The sequence below is a fragment of the Mesoplodon mirus genome, assembly GCF_964341445.2.
Source record: "Mesoplodon mirus genome assembly, chromosome: 12".
Classification (NCBI taxonomy): Eukaryota; Metazoa; Chordata; class Mammalia; order Artiodactyla; family Ziphiidae; genus Mesoplodon; species Mesoplodon mirus.
In genome coordinates this window covers 71,446,519-71,459,004 of record NC_138988.1, presented here as the reverse complement: position 1 = coordinate 71,459,004, position 12,486 = coordinate 71,446,519, and the positions used below count along the sequence as shown (strand labels likewise).

The following is a 12,486-nucleotide window of genomic DNA, read 5'->3' as shown; positions in this document are numbered from 1 at the left end:
TCTCAGACATAAAGGACAATCTGGCCCAGAAAAGATGGGGTGTGTGTTTGTGTGTGTGAAAGAGACAGAGAGAGTGTGTGTTTATCCCTCAGTACTTAAATCACATCCTTAAGAATGTCTTTTTGTCTTTTGTTCCCATTAAGGGCAGCTTGGCCAGCGAATGAATTCTTGGACCCCAGTAATTTCCTCCTCAGTACTCTGCATATGTTTTCCATTATTTTCTAGTATTTAGGGTTGTGGCAAGTCTGTGCACATCCTGATCTCTCCTCTTTTGTAAGCAACCTTTTAAACTTTGTTTCTTAGATGCCTATAAGGTTCTCTTCCTGTCTTTGAAATTTAAAACATTTCTAGGTGTTGATCTTAATTTTCATAAATTTTGTTTTGAATATAGTAATCAAATTCAGTCTCCAAACCTAATCTCCAAATTTTAAAGCCAGTTTTCTTTCATGATAGCTCAATTATTATTCCCAATAAGTTCACTTCTAGTTTAAGTTAACAAGTTAATTTTGGTTTCTTGTCTGCAAGGCCAAGAAACATGTAACAGATAAAAAGAATGAGAACTTGTGAGAGGACATACAGAGAAAAAGAAAAATTTGGTAACGGAGCAACCTACCTTTATTAGACTACATTATGCTTTGTCTTTTAATGGCAGCAATAACGATGAATGATTTTATTAAGAATTGATTTACTGGGAGAAGAAGGGAAATTTTTACCTTCAGAGGCAACACTTCTCTGTTGACACCATAAAATGTTGCCATAGCAAGTGTCCAAGACAGCAGACCAGCCACATTCCCACAGACTTTTTTGGCACTTTCAAAAGTGTAATCATCCATGTTAAAATATGGCTGTAGTAACTCAACAGTCTCTTCATTTATAGTGTCCTTGGGGAACTGCTGAAGGCTCCACAAGAATCCCGTCGCACTCATCAACTGAAAAATAGTATTACAGCCTGTAAGCTCTGGAAGAAAATGTGTACTTTCTTCCTGAGTTAGTATGTACTTCTAAATTGAATTTTTTTCAAAGAAGTAATAATTGATTTGCTCTAAACATACAAATCAAGACTATGGCAGTAGTCAACCTAAAGCTGTAAATTGCAGGTTGTCTTCCCGTTTCTATAGTGAAGAGTAAAGAAGAAAAACAATGTAAGTTTCCCATCTAGTGAGTGCATCTAAATGCCACCAACCACACAAACCCCCCTTTGGAGACTGGGTTGGGATGACATCAAGACTGTGCCAATACTACGTACAGGTTCTGGACAGATTTTATAAAAAGAGGGCATTCAGCTTTAAAATCTTTCCCCACTTACATTTTTGGAGATGCAGTTTAAGAAAAACTCTTCAGTACACAATGATTGATTATTGTCTGCCAGTGTGTCTGGTCTATATTGAGTATCCTGGGATGTGGACACCTGGTACACCTCATAGGACTTACAGAGATAGATTTTACTTACTTTTAATGACTCTCCCCATGATGGCTTGCAGCAAGGTTTTTCTGGATCCATAGTGACAGGGTCAATTTTCTTTTGAAATAGTAACAGAACACAGTCCATGATTCTCATAATAAGATGAGGGGGCTTTGCAAGTTTCCTGACTGTGGCAATATCATTTGGCTTGATAGTCTGTATTTAGGGTTAGGGATCAGAATATTTTTTGTTAAGTAGTATTCCTAGTCATGTGGAAATCTCATACTTTTAAATAATTAAAGTGGAAAATTTTAAAACATATTTTCTCCCCAATCCCTGACATTATCTCCTCAAGGGTTTGCATTCCAGGATAATGGCTCTTTCATTGTTTAAATTGGGGTTTCTGTTTCTTTGTTTTCATTTTTTTCCCCTGTTGCCCTCAATGAATTGCTTTAGTAAATCATTACCATTCATTGCCCACCACCCCAGACCTCTGTTAGCAACAACCATCATTAATGTGTAACATTTAGATAATTTGCATCTTCAAAGCACAGAATCTATATTATATGGATATTAAAAGAGGGGCAAGGTCCTGAATATCAGAAACCTCACCTTCAGTTTTCATTTTGAGGGCTGCCCTGTCCATGGAAGGCAGAGGAATTCGAAGGAGACAAGAAAAGTTATTGTAACATATGGCTCATAAAAATATTTTTGAAAGTTTCTATCTGTGAGCTGGGTTTGAAATAAGATATTACCTGACATTCAAGTCAAGAAGGACTGGGACATCATATGATCAATAAAAAACTCCTAAGACTTGTTTGGTCCAGTGATCAGTCTCTTGTGTGTTATCATAGGACCCACAAAAGGAGTTAGGGTGTAGAATGTGTCCTGGTCATTGTCATGATTTTATTAAATGATGATCCTAAATCTATTCATTTATTTAACAACTACAAGCATTCTCCCATATAAAACAAAAGCAAACCAAAAACAGCCCTGTCCTCAGAATCCTCCAAGGAAAAGAGAGAGAAAACACAATTACCCTAAACTAGGATTATTTGCCATGATAGAAGTATAGGAGTTACAAGAAAACAAAGGAGGTCCAGAAGAATTGAAAACTTTCTGGAAGGGGTGAGATCTGAGCTTGGTCTTGAAGACTGACTCTTACTAGTTAGTGAAAGTTAGGAAAAATAGAAAGCATTCCTGGCAGAGGGAGAGACCCATTTAAAGGTAACAGACCATGATTACTGCAGAAGCCTGTAGCTGTTTCTGTATGGCTGGATCATACTGTGTACAGGGACAAAATGACAAGAGATAAAATCGAAGGGGTAGACAGGAGCCAGGTTATCACAGCAGTAGCACTAATATTTATTGAGTGCTTCCTATGTGCCCAGCAAACTATTCATTACTTTTAATGCTTATATTGATCCTTCAAGGATCAATGAAGAATTAGAATCCTGATTGAGACCCAAGAGAGTTAAGTAAATTTTACTCCAGATCATCAATCATGTGGTCATGAGAGGCAAATGGAGATCTTCTTGCCTCACAGCTGTGGGTACCTAGCTCGGGACTTTAATCCTAAGAGCAATGGGAACCACAAGGGGATTTTTAAAAAGGTTAAAGGCTGCAAGACATAGGCTAGTTGGGATGCTGAAGGAACTGAGAAGGCTCTCTAAATAATCTGAATCCCTTAGGCTACAGTTTAAGCCAATAATCACTAGCATTATTCCTCGGTTCTCATGGAAAGCTGATTTGAGAATGAAAATAAGTTATGGAAAGTAAAGACTTTAAAAAGGTAGAACTTAGGAAATGTAATCAACAGAAACATTTGTTTCAAGACTCAGAAATTATAAATCACATTAAGAATTCAATTCAGTTTTCTGATTACAAAAAATCCACAGTTAATTTCATGTAACAAAACATGGTGCCTGCTAGGACTTGTGTTGGGAGAGATAACAATGCACTGCTCACATTCAGGGCTGCTTCTGCTTCTTCCAGTGCAGGTCTAGCCGCCTCGAGCTTGGTCTCAGCTATTAGTTTTTCACTATCAATTTCATCCACTATTTTTTGGGCTTTGTCTTTTACTTCCTGCACTTCATTTTTTACTTTGGCTGAAGCCTGAGCACTTACTGTGACTTCTGCTAATACCTGTTAAATTGAGGAAACATATGAGGGTAAATAGAAACCTTTCCAGCACGATTTACAGATTTGAGCAGTGAGAGAATATTTATTCAATATTATGTTAAACAAGAATAGGAGCAAATTTATTCCCCATCTAAGTTGTCTATATTTTAAGGTGTATTAAAGTAACTCCTTTGAGCAGTCTTGCAGTCTTCTATTTCCTACGATTCTTTGAGGCGTGAACTATATAAATAAATATTTTAAGCTTTCAGAAAAATGATATTTCTACTCTATGTAATTTCTAGAAATTTAAAACTATTTAATGTCAGTGCAATAGAATAAGGTCAGAAGTCATATTAAACCTCATGTAATAACAAAAAAAATAGCTAATATTTATTGAGTGCCTACCATACGTCAGGGTGCTAAGTGCCTACCATATGTCATATGCTAAATGTCTCTACTATGCTATCTCTCTCATTTCAGTAACTGGCTAAGGGTCAAGACTTAAGTATCCATTCTTTTCTTTTTTTTTTTTTTACATTTTTATTGGAGTATAATTGCTTTACAATGGTGTGTTAGTTTCTGCTTTATAACAAAGTGAATCAGTTATACATATACATCTGTTCCCATATCCCTTCCCTCTTGCGTCTCCCTCCCTCCCACCGTCCCTATCCCACCCCTCCAGGCAGTCACAAAGCACCGAGCTGATTTCCCTGTGCTATGTGGCTGCTTCCCACTAGCTATCTATTTTTACGTTTGGTAGTGTATATATGTCCATGCCACTCTCTCGCTTTGTCACAGCTTACCCTTCCCCCACCCCATATCCTCAGGTCCATTCTCTGGTAGGTCTGTGTCTTTATTCCTGTCTTACTCCTAGGTTCTTCATGACATTTTTTTCCCTTCAATTCCATATATATGTGTCAGCATATGGTATTTCTCTTTCTCTTTCTGACTTACTTCACTCTGTATGACAGACTCTTTCAGTGAGTGGAAGCTGAAAGCGGTCTGAGACTGAGGGGAGGAATTGTAGATAAAGGAGCAGCACATATCCCTATCAACTTGGGATGAGTTCTTTAAAAAAACAAACAAACTCAACCAACTCTTCTTTTTATCCTTTTCCTTCCTCAACACAAACTTCAGATGGAACTTGGGTTATCCCAGAAACCTAGAGCATGCAGGGAACTTAAAGAGAAGACCAAATATAACTTGCAGTCAAGCAGAAATTTCCTAAACAGATGACAGAAAACAAGAGAGACAGACAGAACCAGGGAAGAAAAAAATAGTCTTCGACCAAGTAGAGGATATAATAGTTTAGGTATGTCTTGGTATAAGTTAAACAAAAATATCTAATGGTCTTTGTAAACATTATCTTACCAGAAATAGTCTGTAGGCTTATACCCTGTTTACCTTTTAATAACGTTTTTAAACAATGCTTTTTTTTAATATGGAAAAATATTCCTCACAGGAGGGATACAATAAATGCCAACTCACTTCATCTGCTTTTACAGATGCCACGGCCAATTCCTTCTCCTTGACTGCAAGATCTTGAGAGAGTTTTGCAACAGATTCACTTGCCTCCATCAGCTTATCAAGACCTTTACAAATACACACATATACACTGAGTATATGACTATCCCCTCATCAAACATTTATTCAATATTTACTGCTTATAAGGCACCATAATTTGTACTATAACAAACACAAAATAATTATGGACAAAATGCTTTAAAAATACACATATTTTAGGAGCAACAATACTGACCATATTTCTGAGAGTTTCATCAGGAAATGAAGAAAATAGTTCTGACTGAAGAATATCATCTAGTTACATTTAAGGGAAAGTCACATTGCTATAATGAGTAAGCTGAATTTAGCCAGAGAACTTATTTGACAAACTTATGCTTTCCTTGGCTTTGTAACTATAATTTTTTTGCCTTTGAATCATATTGCAGCTGACATGGCAAATGAGACAGATAATATATTAACGTTTTTTGTGGTTCTCTGCTATAAAGATGAAAATAGCTGCTAAAACTTCTGCAACTGGCTCTGAGAATCTCAGTGCTCTAGTGAAAAATAACTGGTTAACTAAATTTCTCACATTCCGACTGGGCTCTAGTTGTGTTGGTAAACATTTAGCATCAGGGTCTGTGGTGAGGGCACTTATTTGTATGGTTTCCAGTTTCTGTGGTGTAAATACTCCCACCATGTCTGATTTCAAGCTACCAAGATGTTCTCATTATATAATATTTCTACCACACAGATAGAATAGAAATAGAAATAATAATAATAATAATGTTCCTCAAGAACATTAATAAGAGTAAAATAAAGTAAAAATAGCTAAGAAGTAATGAGTTTTGAGTATTTATTGCCCTCACTTTTAACATAATTAATTTAATTGTAAGTTAATTAATTTTTAATAAAGCCTGTGTTAGCAACCAGATCATAAAATTCCTAACTTAACCATCAGTTCTCATGAGCCAGTGCAAGTAGCTTCAGCACATCCCTGAGTCTAGAGCATCATATAGACAAGCTTCAAGGAGGTGAGCCATTAGAAAGACACCAGAAGAAAGTTTCTCTCATAGGGTTCTTATCATCACCATAACTTCACAGACCTTTATACTTTGTGACCACGTTCTGTGTAGACGTGAAAAGACAGCACTAAGGTGTTTTGGATTATTTGGGCCAAATGCTTTCTGGACATAAAATTGGTCCCCGTTTACACTTTTCCTGCTTATGCTACACATACTAGACACTCATAAAATCATTGCTCACGTAAACTCTCTTTTTGTTTTTATTTGTTCATTTTTGTTTCAGTTTTGTCTTTTTCTTTGTTAGAAATTTGAGAAGCATTAACATGGCAAAGTTTACACAAATTGAGGGAAATTGTAATGAAACCAAAAACTGAAATTGTGGTGTTCCCAAGAGCTGGCTTTTCCCTAGTTTTATTCAACTCCTTCAACCCAAAGTTGAAGGAGTTAAATAAAATGGTTCTGGAAGAAAAACAGCCCACCTCTATCACAGCAGCTATAAATAAAATGTGTTAACTATAATATAGAGAACTGTCTTCCCTTATAGCTGGTGAAATTAGTTTTACTACTTTACAGTCAGTGTCATTTGTATATGTGTGCACACAGTGGTCACATACATGGTATATACAAACAGAACAGATTCTTTTTTTTTTAATTTTTATTTTATATTGGAGTATAGTTGATTTACAGTGTTGTGCTAGTTTCAGTAGTACAGCAAAGTGATTTAGTTATACATATACATATATCTCTTCTTTTGCAGATTCTTTTCCCATAAAGGTTATTACAGAGTATTGAGTAGAGTTCCCTGTGCTATATACAGTAGGTCCTTGTTGATTAGTTTATATCTAGTAATGTGTATATGTTAATCCCAACCTCCTAATTTATCCCTCCCCTCCATCTCTTTCCCCTTTGGTGACCATAGGCTTGTTTTCTAAATCCGTGAATCTGTTTCTGTTTTGTAAATAGGTTCATTTGTATCATTTTTTAGATTCCACATGTAAGTGATATTATATGATATTTTTCTTTCTCTGTCTGACTTGCTTCACTTTGTATAATAGTCTCTAGGTCCATCCATGTTGCTGCAAAAGGCATTATTTCATTCTTTTTTATGGCTGAGTATAGATTTTTTTTTAATTATCATGTAACCTTATATTAGTTTAAGGTGGACATCATAATGATTTGATATATGTATGTATTGCAAAATGATCACCTCAATAAATTTAGTTAACATCCATTAAAAAAAAAAAACAAACAGAAAACAGCCCACCTCTGTTTAGATTTTTTTCTGCCCAGAGTTTCTTGACAGGTCAAAAGACCCATAAGGGTATCCCTCAAAATAATCTATTACTAACAAGAAAATCAATATTTTGTTTTCAAATACAACAATATCCACCAAACAAAATATTGGGATCTCTATCAGACAAGCCCTAAAAGATAAGATTCTGTTCCACTTACCAATATTCATACGTTCAGCTTGTTCATTAATATATTTCACCTTTTCAGCATAAATGATTTTATAACCATTTATAAATGAGAGGTAAGACTTGGGAGTCACGTGTGCTCTTCGACGGTATCTGAAAGTAGAAAAGAAAAAAGATCTTCACTTCTATCATTCTGACATACTCTCCTAAAATGTCAATAGAGACGCTGTTCTCACTGTGAAATCAGTGTAATTCTGGAGAGTGATTCACTAGCAAAAAGGCAGGAATTGTGAATGGAAACCTAGAGGTGAGGCGGAAAGAACACTAAATCTCTCTAACTGATGTTTTGACTTGACCCTATGCCCATTCTGGGCTTCTGTTTCCTCATCTGGAAAACTGAGAAAAGAATCACTGCCCTACACCTCCCAGAATTTTGTGAAAATCAAAAAATAAAACAGCTTATGTAAACACACTTTGTAAACTTGAAAATTCTGTACAAATATTAGGGATAAGTGGTTGAAATGAACTTGTGCTGAGATCCGTTTTCATTCACCTGGTATTTGCTACACACCTCTTCTCTGCTAGAAACCCAGCTGAGTAGGCTTACAAAGGTGAAAACCAATCTCTCCCCTAAATCTCTGGATAGTCCTTGAAATCAGGCACACTCGATTCAAACATTCAACTCACTATGGGCTTTAGTATAATAATTACATTTAACAATAGAAATAAATAAAAGGAATAATTTTATACAGGAGAAACTCAAGTCAAAGAAGAGATCTTCACATACTATAAAATTATATTTTTATATTAAATTAAATTTATTTTATATTAAAATTTCACTTTTGGAGTTCTGAAGATTTTTAACATTAAAAATAATTTTAAGGACTTTGGCATATATATGACTATTTTTAAAGCATTATATAAATATTGCTTTCAGAATAAACTTCTACAGCCTAAGAGGATATGAAAACTTTGGAAAATACACTGAAATTAAAAAAAATAAGGATGTAGGTTTTTGTAGCTCCACAGTTGATGGTAGTAGGGGTGGAGTTCAAGTTAAGTAGAAAGAAAATCTTCCCAATGGAGAGGATTAATACACACGGATTTACCAAGAGAATCTGGGAGATTATCTAGAATTATTTAAGAGGATGGTCCAAGTATGGATTTAAATAAAGAAAACGATACAGGATAAACAAACTTGTGAGATAGGAACCCCTGCCACCCTGGAAAATCAATTAAAGTGTTACCCAGACTGTCTATGCAGAAAAATAGGCCTAGTCTTTCTGGGAGGTTCTGCACTCCCTAAAGCCTGTTCATTAACCCTAAGGAAGAAGCCCACTGTTCTAGAGACCCAGGATGGCCTATCTTTATTCAGAGCAATAGTACGCAGTGACTATCACACTTTGGGAAAAAATGCTATATTCTTGAACTGCCAACACCAGCTTTCACATCATGAACACCATTTCTGCTTTTAGGGACTGGACTGTTCTACAGTCAATTAAAATTTAGTTTCATAATTATTTGGCATGAAAACATGGGTAAGATTAAATGATGCAAATACAAAACCTAAATGTTCCCTTAGCATAAGGCAATAATGAAACTTTAGAAGAGAGGACTTCTTTAATCAAAATAAATAATGCACCTGAATAAGAAACTAATTTTAAACTAATTTTAACTAATTTTAAAGTTTATAATGAATTACTTTAAGTTATTTCCAAAATAAATTAAATTAAGCAAATGAAATAAAATGATTCATTAAGCATCTGTTACTTTGAGGTCTGGAGGGAAAGTGATACTTAAGTATGGATACTAGTTAATTTTTAAATCTTGCTTACTTTTCCTCGTTTCTATACATAATCACTAGAACATCAAAGCAAGGAAACATATCTAAGTGCAGCTGGGATTTCATGCTCAATCACTAAGGCGAGTCTCTTACTGGATGTTACATTTAATTCCTCTTTGGAGTGAACTTTGTGTTTCTGTAGTTATCATGCTTATGTAATGTCACTTACCTTTGGAAGTAACTTTCACAGCTCTCTGAAACCATGTCGTGAAAGAGGCCCATTGTTTCTACAACTTGTCTTTTGGTGTCACTAGAGCAGACGATACTATAGCCTGAAATGAAATAGGAGGCCACCGCAACCAGAGCCTCCTTCGGCCAGCGACTGAACCAGTCCATGGTACAGCCTGATATCAAGCCAGGAAATTTCAAAGAGCGGGCACGGAACTTCTCACCAACCTATCGACAGAAAAGTCACAAAGCATTAGAAACATGAAAGGATTATAAGTCAGCCGGAGGGACGTTTATATATTCTGAGCCAATAGCATATGACACAACAAATTTTTTTTCAGGAACCTTCTTGGGCTGCATTAATATGTAAATTAAGTGTCCAGATGAAAGGAAGTAACATTTCCACACTCTGCCCATACTAAGACTATATCTGTTCGATTCTAGGAGCTACCTTTTAAGAGGAAACTGACAAACCAGACCTCTTCTAGAGCGAGATGACCAGAACCGTGAAAGGCCTGGACACTAGGGCACATGAGAACAGCAGAAGAAACAGGAAGTGTTTGGTCTAAAAAGGGAACGACTTAGGGAGTCTGCAAAAACGTTCTCTAAATATCTGAAGAGCTGTATATGGGAGAGGGATCAGGTTCACTTTACAGGACAAATAGAATCACAGGGAAGGGACTTCCCTGGTTAAGAATCTGCCTGCCAATGCAGGGGACATGGGTTCGAGCCCTGGTCTGGGAAGATCCACATGCCACAGAGCAACTAAGCCCATGCGTCACAACTACTGAGCCTGCACTCTAGAGCCCGCGAGCCACAAAACCTGAGCCCACGTGCCACAACTACCGAAGCCCGGGCACCAAGAGCCCGCACTCCACAATAAGAGAAGCCACTGCAATGAGAAGCCTGCACACTGCAATGAAGAGTAGCCCCCGCTCGCCACAACTAGAGAAAGCCCAGGCACAGTAGCAATGAAGACCAAATGCAGCCAAAAATAAATAAATAAATGGGGAAAAAAAAAGAATCACAGGGGAAAAAACAAAGACAAAATTCCACTGTCTGTAAAGAAGACCTTTCTGGCTATCAGACTACCTAAAAATTAAGCAAGTTGCCCTATAAGTTAGTGAGATACCTCCCCTTCCCCCCAAGAGCAGAGCTGCCCAATAGAACTTTCTGTGATGATGGAAATGTTCTATATATGTGCTTTCCAGTATGGTAGCCACTAGCCACAGGTAGCTATTGAGCACTTGAAATGCAGCTAGTGGGATTGAGAAATTGGATTTTTATTTTTATTTTAACTGAGCACAATTTAAATGGATACACATGGATAATGGTTACTATATTGGACAGCACAGTGAGACAGAGACATTCAATCCTACATCAGGGACATTCTAGATGGTATGTCTATATTGGAGGTAGAGCTGAACAAGACTACATCACCAAATCCCTTACAAATCAAATAATCTCTGTCTCTAGGCAATGAAAGTTGTAGGCTAGGCAATAATCACTGATAAGATGAATATTTTAAATTTTCACACTTTTGCCTGAGATTTTGGTCAGTGAAGATTGGTGTTAGTGAAGAGTTGATTTTAATTCAATGTAACAAGTGTTCATTTCTGACAAATCATCTCATCAGAGAAAGTACATTCAAAGAACTGAGTACATTCAAAGAAGTAACTCCTCCTACACAGAAATCAATAAAATAAAAACTCACTGGAGAAAAGCAGAGAACAACGTGCAAGTTCTTCCTTGATCTTGAAATGAAGTATTCATACAGATTATCAAAGGTGGGAGGATGGCGAGGTAGTTCCCTTTTCATCACTGATATCAGCCCTTGGGTGATTTCATCCATTTCATCCCGTGCAAACAAACTGGAGATCTTTGAGGAATAGACAAGAGAGTGTTCAGTATTTTAAGAGTTCCCAACAGCCAATGCACTGCCGAAGTCTGGTCCTTCCCCTCCCCTCCCCTCACATGTCATCTCTTTTCATATTTTTTCCTGCATCTCCACAATCAAATCCCTAGTTTGCCAGCGATTACAAGAGTGCAACTTTTTATTCAGCAGCTCAATCAGGAGCAAATTATGTTTCCTTTGGCTCAAATAGCTATTACCAAAAAGCCATCTCCTCTACCATTCCAATCATCTCTTTAAATGTCCAGTGATGCCCTCTGTTCTGACTCACAGTCAGTCTCAACTCTGGTTCCAAAGTAGTTAACTAGATCATACACCAGTAAGCATCAATACACACCACTGTGAAAGGAAAAGTTCACACGGCAGGTCTGATCTTGAGAAGGGTGTGCTTGCAGGGCTGGCCCTTGCCTGGCATCTGGGAACTGGGCTTTTGAAATGTCTCCTCCATTACTAATTGATAAGGTTGTTCCACTGTACCTAGACTATTTATACAAACATTGGGATAGATGGTGAACATCTACTTTCCTTCTGGGAGTCTGGAATTTTGGCAGTTGTGGCCAGGCAGAGAATGACTACACAACCAGCTCCCAAGAAGATCTTGAATTCAGAGTCTCATATGGGTTTCCCAAAACAGAAACAGCACATGTGTTTCTGCACTTCACTTCATGTGGACAGAAAAAAACATTCTGTATGGACCCTTTAGTGAGAACATAGTAAGTATGCACATGGATTTCCCCCGACTCCCCCAATGTGTCTTTTTCTTTACTGATCCAGCTGTGAATCCTTACTGTGTGGCTGTAATAAATCTTAGCCATAAGTCCAACTATGCTGAGTCCTGTGCATACTACTGATGAAGTACCAGCATGTGGGTGGTCACAGAAGTGCTGATATAAGTGGTGTCACAGTGGTGACGCAAACATCTACTTACTTACAGTTAGTGGAACTCTTTCAACCATTCTATACTCCTGATTATTAGATAGATAGATAGATAGATAAACTTTGCTTCTCCTAAAATAAATTATAGGATCCAACTGAAGATTGAAGAGACAAATAAGGAACCATATTTAAAATGGAAGAAAGCATATAAAATATCT

The 12,486-nt window shown here is 36.9% G+C and overlaps 1 protein-coding gene across 1 annotated transcript in view; it reads right to left on the bottom strand.

The window, feature by feature from the left end:
• Window positions 1–12,486, bottom strand: part of DNAH8 (dynein axonemal heavy chain 8) — a 328,140-nt gene that overhangs the window by 114,511 nt on the left and 201,143 nt on the right. The window contains exons 64-70 of the mRNA XM_082637824.1: window positions 11,195–11,359; window positions 9,482–9,708; window positions 7,504–7,622; window positions 5,012–5,115; window positions 3,371–3,547; window positions 1,451–1,618; window positions 714–929 (exon numbers count right to left, since the gene is read on the bottom strand). Of these exons, the coding sequence (XP_082493950.1) occupies window positions 714–929; window positions 1,451–1,618; window positions 3,371–3,547; window positions 5,012–5,115; window positions 7,504–7,622; window positions 9,482–9,708; window positions 11,195–11,359 (1,176 nt within the window). The remainder of the gene's footprint in view (window positions 1–713; window positions 930–1,450; window positions 1,619–3,370; window positions 3,548–5,011; window positions 5,116–7,503; window positions 7,623–9,481; window positions 9,709–11,194; window positions 11,360–12,486) is intronic.